General features: G+C 40.9%; 1 protein-coding gene across 1 annotated transcript in view; it reads right to left on the bottom strand.

Annotated features, from left to right (window-relative positions):
* Window positions 1-1,655: 1,655 nt before the first annotated feature.
* ythdf1 (YTH N(6)-methyladenosine RNA binding protein 1) overlaps window positions 1,656-7,354 on the bottom strand; it is a 5,964-nt gene continuing 265 nt past the window's right edge. Inside the window, exons 2-6 of the mRNA XM_035656518.1 lie at window positions 7,063-7,090; window positions 6,491-6,585; window positions 4,742-6,397; window positions 3,578-3,622; window positions 1,656-3,220 (exon numbers count right to left, since the gene is read on the bottom strand). Of these exons, the coding sequence (XP_035512411.1) occupies window positions 3,206-3,220; window positions 3,578-3,622; window positions 4,742-6,397; window positions 6,491-6,585; window positions 7,063-7,090 (1,839 nt within the window). The 3' untranslated portion in view covers window positions 1,656-3,205. The remainder of the gene's footprint in view (window positions 3,221-3,577; window positions 3,623-4,741; window positions 6,398-6,490; window positions 6,586-7,062; window positions 7,091-7,354) is intronic.

The raw sequence follows: 7,354 nt of genomic DNA, 5'->3' as shown, positions 1-7,354 counted from the left end.
GAGAGAGAGAGAGAGAGAACATACCTGCCTGTGCTCACGGGAACAAAGACTGCCTCTTTTCAACCGCTCAGGACCAAAATATAACCAAACTGTGTTGTTCTTCTTGCAGATTTTATAATGTTCCCATAAGACTGTCACAGGGGGGTTAACTATAATTCATATTCTGTTAACAAAATGTATCAGAGCTGTAGCTAATTGTTGTTATATTAGGTATTGATTAATCATTTGGTCAAAAGTCAGAAAATAGGCCAGTGTAGTTTACAGGCAGGGGCGGATGTAGAGAAATATTCATGGGGTGTCCAGAGGGTGGCAGGGAGACTTTAATGGGTGGCAGAAATATATGTTCATTTAGTATCAATTAAACCCCCAAGTGAAGAAATGTGAACTCAAAAACATTATTTATAAACTAAATTGTGGCACATTAGGAAGGCATTAAATAGAAATGTCTAAAGATGTATTTTACATTCAACTTAAGCCTCACTTAGTCTAAACTGTACCAATAACATTCATTTATGTTTTTTAACATGTTATTTTTAATATTAATCAAAGTAACTATGTTCAATTTGACAGTAAACTGAGGTGGCCAGTCATTTTTTAGAGGTGGCACCCTAATGCCGCCCCTGTAGATCCGCCCCTGTGTACAGGCTCCAAACTGATGACTACAGCTGAACTGAATCGTCAATTAATCAATAAATGGATTGACACAAAGATAATCAGGAATTACTGACATAAAATAAATAAGAGCCAAAGATGAACTATTTTACGATCATCATACTGTGTATAAAAAGTCTAATAAAATCCAATACTACAATAGTAGATTAAACTACCCAACAGCAGATAAAGATTTAGTGGATTAATGCAGAACTAATATTAATCCAAAAACATCCCATACAACACTGACAGAGGACATTTTACTGCATAATGTACACTTTAGATTTAGATAGTTTAAATAAATGTTGCTGCTAATACTTAAATAAGGTTCTGAATGCAGGTTGTTTACTGTTGCTTAAAGATCTCCTCCCGACGTGTATTAAGAGAAATACAAATAGAATACTTGGAACAATAATGTGTGTCTGATATGTTTTTTTCCCCACAAAAAACAAGCATCTACTCCTTCTGCCTCATTCAAATATGCACATTTTGTTCATTTATTATTTCTCTGCTGGACACAAGATGTCTCCTTCATCACTATAAAGTCCATTCTCAGTGTTTGTGCTGGCGGCTTCAAGTTTCTACGTCACACTTGTTTAAATTTCATACCGGACCAGGATGAAACTTTTCACTTTCAGCAGATCTAGTGTCAAACTCTGCACACACATCGTTCTGCACAGTGAAGATTAAACTCGTAGGAACAAGATGAAAAACAGATTTTCTAAGTGGAGTCTGAGTAAACAATCTTATATTTGCCTCTGAGATGTAGTCGAGTACACATGTAAAGTAGAAATACTGAAGTAAAGTACAAGTACCTCAAGTATTACCTTATGCAAATGTGTTGTTATATTCCTCCACTGGACAGAGGTTATAATGTTTATCTGCATCCAGGGAGTCATAAACTGTACAGGCTGTAAACTCCTGTATAGTAAATATTGTGATTTTGGACTTGTTCATGTACGTAAAACATTAATTCATAGTTATAATGAAAAAAACCCAAAGACTACAGATAAGTATATCTTTAATAATGAACATGATCAAATCTAAGAATGTGATGGTGACCTCTGATACAATGAATATTTAATTCAGGGATGACTTAAAACTTTTTTTTTTTGCATAAATTTTCTATATTCCAATACCAGTAATATAACTCTGATTGCTCCACAATCATACTCCCTCTCTTTTCTTTCACTCTTGCACACACAATACAGCAAGCAATTAATAAAAAAAGAAAAAGAAAAAGGTCACAAACATATACCATATAGGCTAATCTCTGGGTTTTCATACACTTGACAATAAATCAGTTAAGTATAATGCTACAGTTAAACATTTTGAGGCGATCTCAGTTAGAAATGCCAAGTACATTAAAGCTTACATTTTCTGAGGATGATGGTGGACAGGTTATAGCAATGAAAATGATGAGAATGCCAAAGATTATAATTATGTTAAGAGAGAACAAGAAACAAAAACAAAAAAGAGTGACAGACCTAGCTTGAGTTTTAAAAGCAGTACATGCTACATTTCCTCCAGAATTTTAGAAACCGAAAAGGGGGGAAACAAAAAGTCACCGTATCAGGGAAAAAAGACAAGAAAGCAAATTTTTCTGTGTTGATAAAAACCTGAAATCATACAGTATAGTTGTTTTTCCATCCTTTTAAATAAGAAAGAGAGGGACCACCTTTAAGAGCGTTTGATCTCTACACTTCTTTTCCCTGAAATCTCTAGCTGAAAACTTTTGAGGTACAATTCAGAAAAGAAAAGAAAAGAAAGTTACAAATTTTCATTTACACTAGTGCTGATAATTGTTAAGGCTCCAATCTAGAGAGACAAAAAAAAAAAAAAAACATTTTCTCCACTTTAATGCTAAATTTAAATCAGTTTTAAGCCAGGTGATACATTATTCAAAATATTACTCTAACATTAATGCTTTCTAACGTCACAACCTTGCACAATTTAAATCTATGCATACAGAAACTCTCAGTGAACACATTCCTCCACCAAAGTAAGACACCCCTCACACTGGAAAAAAAAAGGGGGAAGGGGGCATTATAGAAGTAATTTTTTTTCTTCTTCTGATAATATAAAATACAACTGGCCACACACAGATAGCAGACATTTTGTCAATAAGTGTAGTTCACTCGTTAAGATTAACCAATACAAGCACTTAACATTTCTCCAACACACAAACCACAAAGTGAACAGTCACTGAATATCAGCAGCATGTTGTCAAGAGATTTTCAAAAACAGACGTGCAGATATTTTGTTACTTATATTTAGTTAAGAATGCAAGTTCCAGGGTAGCGATAGAGATTTTATAAGGCTAAAAAATACAGAAAAAACAAGAAAATATATATTATTGAAGCGATTCAACTGGTGGAACTAGCTTCATCCCTGCACGCATCTTAAAGACTGGGAACCGGGAGCGACGTGGGTCAAAAAGTTTGACGTGGGCCAAAGTCAACAAAATTAAATAGAAAAAAATATTAGTTTTCAATTTCTTTATGTCCTTGTTCCTTTTTTTAAATCTAAATTTCGTTTGACAGCCGTCTTCTGTTTACTTCTGACGATCCTGAAAAAGAGGGACATAAAACAAAGATATGATTAGAGAGATTAATCAAGTCACATCCCCACATGTGTAATATCATAGGACAAAAACAATGTGATTGTAGAGCCGTATCAGTAGGGAATAGTATGAATTGAATTTCAGTTGATTTACAGTGACAATTTGACCCTATTATGTTGTAGTTTTTGTCTAAATTAACACATTTTTATTATAGACTTTTGCACATTGAGAGTTTTTTGCCCACATTTCCCCCACACACAGTGTTTTAACATCAATATCTACTAAAGATATACACTAAAAATATTAACTATTCTCATCTCAACCGGCCCCTAACCCAGAGAGAGATAACTAAGGTAACTTTACCTGATCGATTCGGGATCGGCTCTGTATTGACGCAGGCTCATAGCTCTGTTTAAAAAAAAAAAAAAAACATCAGAAACACACATCTCATCAGTTTTTACCACAATATTTAAAAACAGTTATCGAAAACAATCAGATTTTCTAATTATTTAAAGGATCAGTGGAGTCAAACAAGTTGAAAGAATAAAAACCATCTGACAAATAAAGGACTGTACAAATATTATTAAGCAGCGAGGAGGTGGGAATTTTTATTTTTGATGAAGGGAAGAGTTTTTGGGAGAGCAGAGGAGGGTCTTTTATTTATTTTTAAGCTTTCCCTTCTAACATTTATTACATAAAAACTAGATCAAACAGTTACATAAACAAGATGTGTTCCATAAAAGGTGTGTTTCGCAGCAGTCATGTCTGTGTCAGGGCTTTATTGTCTTCATTACAGTCTAAGCTAAAACACACCCGGTTAACTTTGCCTCATAATGCGGTTTAATGACAACTAACTGCCAACATCACTGGAGCCAAAAATCACATTTATTTTTCTTATTAAAGTCCCTAAGCATCACAAATTCTACCTTTAATATGCAAATTAATGATCCATTAAGATAAGGAAGGTTTAAATTGGGGTACAAAATTTATTTTCCACAGGCGGATGTGTAACAGTTCTCTTGATTATGGGACATAAGGATGTTTAAAGACTGCCAGGATACATCATTTTAAATATTAAGACCAGTGTTTAGAATTTAGTCGCATCTAGCAGTGTAGTTGCAGATTACAACTTCCACACTTCACCCTCCTCTTCCAAGCACAAAGGAGAAACTAAAGTGGCTGTGAAATGTGCAAGAAACTGGAACTGGATGTTTGTTTGTCCTGGGTTACTGTAGAAACAGGTCTACAGATAAAAACGTCTCATCCTAAAGTAACAAAAACATAAAGATCCTCATTTTCAGGTGATTCTACACTGAAAACATACCTACGAATATTATATTCCATTTCTGCTAATAGATCCTCCTCAAAGTTACACCGGACCTTTAAAAGGAACCAGTTCAATATATATTTTTTGATCGATAACACTGGGAAGTTTTTCACCCACCTAAATCATTTTTGTACAGTCCCTAAATATCTTTACACCTTTCATTCAAAACGGTGTCTAAAAGTCTAAAAGGAAATCACCACCTTTTTCACCACCTCCTCCTCTTCCTGCTTCTTCTCATAGTGGGAAAAGTCATCAAAGATGGAGGTGGTGTGTTTGTACTGGGCGATGATCTTGAGCACCTGCTTCGCCTTTTCCAGAGGAACCTCTTGAGTGTCACGCGAGTTGGTGACCGGTTTGTTGTCATTGTTCTCCAGGCGGATGTGGCGCAGCTGGCTGTTTGGCACGTCCTTAACAAACAACCAGTTCACATCAAACTTGCCCTTCCACTTGTCCTGCGCCCAAACGCCAGCGCTGGTGCCGTAGTCCACAGGCGAGCGCATTTCGGCCACGCCGCAGAAATGCCCGCTGCCGTTGACGCTGAACAATAAGTAGACAGGACCTTTAGCGTTCATAGCTCTGAAGGCTGAGTCCAAACGTTTGTTGCCGTGCTCCGTGCTGCACCAGATGGAGTACTTGATGGAGCGGTGGATGTCGTCCTCAGAGTAGCTCTTGATGATGAACACGCGGCCGTTTTTCAGGTTCCAGTCAAACTCCTTGGGGTTGTAGCTGTGGGCCGCTCGCAGCTTCTCCAGCACAGGGTGGGACTCCGATCCCGGCTCCGGAGGCACCCCGCCGCCGCCGCCGCCTCCGTTACCGACACCGCCGCCGTTAGAGGAGCCGCTGCTGTCCAAGCTTCCCCCGCCATAGCACAGGTTGCGGTTGCGCGGGGCTACCCAGCGGGTCTGAGGCGTCGGAGCGGAGTTGTGGTTCTGGTAAGACTGCGGAGGAGGTGGTGGAGGACCCTGCATGGTCATCTGCTGCACGAGGGACTGGGCAGACTGTAGGGACTGTTGAAGGGGGGGCAGGAGACTGGGAGCGTGGGAGTGAAGCTGGGGCTGGTGCTGCTGGTGATGGTGGTGGTGGTGGTGGTGGTGGTGCGGGGGTAAAGGAGGGGCCATCTTGGTAACAGTCCCTTTATTATCCCACGTATCAATGTCCATGTTGTGTTTAATGGGAGGTGGAGGCAGAGCTCCGACAGCGATGGGCGTGCCGGGCTTGTTCTTCGTCTTTTGTTGCTGCAGCTTGGCAGGTTTACTAGCGATGGCAGCCCACGATGTCGGTTTCGGGGGGGGCATTCCAATCGGTGTGCCACCGTTGCCCGTGGCAACAGCTGCAGCGACACTGCCACCGCCGCCGATCACAGAGCCTGCACTCTTCACACCCGAGCCACTTCCTGTCACATCCCCACCTATTTTTAAGCCCAGCATGCCCTGCTCTAGGCTGTTCATACCTGGAGCCTTGCTTAGGGTGTCACTATGGAAACCTGTCTGGCCATCGGGGACCAAGGTGCCCCCCAGAGAGCTGGGCGGGTAGCTGTAACTGCCCCCGTAGGCCGAGCTCTGAGTCTGCTGGCCCTGAGAACCGCTGGTGCCCCAGGCGGAGAAGGCCGGGTTCTCCGGGAAGAAGTTAAACCTGTGAGGATAGATGCTGCTGCTGAGCCCGCCCGGCTGCCCAAACACCGTGTCGTGCATGAAGTGATGGTCTCCATTGCTGAGGGGGGCATAGGGTGTCAGGTAGGGAATCGGCGGGTCACCTCCTGTAGACCACGGAGCCTCACTGAGAGGGTAAGGAAACCCAATGGAGGGGGCATAGTAGCTGGACAGGTAAGGGTCTGTCATTGATTGATAGCTGTTATTCTACAAACAGAAATAGAGTTGAGATTATTTGTTAGGGGCAACAAGATGCGGCGATGATTGGTTGAAAATAAAGTGATTTTCGTGTCACAGTACCTGATTAGACTGGCTGGTGAGATAGGGCTCAAAGTCATTGTCATGGACTGTATCCTTCTGGTGGAGCGAGCCATTCTGCACTGAAACTGGAAAGGCTGCAACAAAATCAGGCTGTCGTCAGAGCGGGAACATCCGAATTTACAGAAGAAAAAAAAAAAACCCTCCGAACAACCTAACGGCAACGAAGCCACGAATATCTGCGTTGTACACGTTTCCCCAACTCTTAACTTCTTCTGCGACATCCCAGAAAAAGAGCAACATGCAGCCGATTAGAGCTGAACTGAAGCTTTAGACGCAGATTTATTCATTTTAAATAAACACAGAATGATGTTTAGTGATTTAAAATAGATTATCCCGTCCGTCAGATAAACCTAACCTTTGCAGGAGTTGACCTTTCAGTGAAACGTGCGAGGTGTTTTGCGTCGACAAGCACAACTAAACAGCAAACGTGGATCAAAATATGTGTTTTCTCTGTTGACATAAAGACTACAAATACATGATATATGGAGGCGTCAGGTGACAGCTATGTATGTGCAATATCTGAAGGTGCAGGAGACAAATCTTTCTCTTACCTTTGCTTGCATCTTGTCCTTTCGATGTCTTTAAGTGGTCACGTTTTTAAAAAAAAAAAGGAGCAGCAGGAATGCATGTGGAAAAGGAGACATAAAGGAAAAAAGCTTGCATGGGTCTCCAGTGTCAAAGCATCACACATGAACCAAGCTGCAACACTGAACAAACCCTCCAGTCTCACACAAGCAGTGAAAACATCTGCCAGACCTTTCACTGGAGAGCTGAGGTCCAGGCCTTTTGGTTTACCTCCCCCCCCCCTTTTTCTCTCAGCTGGCATCTCTCTCTCTCTCTCTC

Source organism: Morone saxatilis, unplaced genomic scaffold (genome assembly GCF_004916995.1).
Source record: "Morone saxatilis isolate NCDOM2014 unplaced genomic scaffold, NCSU_SB_2.0 Contig15, whole genome shotgun sequence".
Classification (NCBI taxonomy): domain Eukaryota; kingdom Metazoa; phylum Chordata; class Actinopteri; family Moronidae; genus Morone; species Morone saxatilis.
Note: the sequence above shows the minus strand (reverse complement) of the source record. Positions and strands in the feature narration are given on the sequence as shown.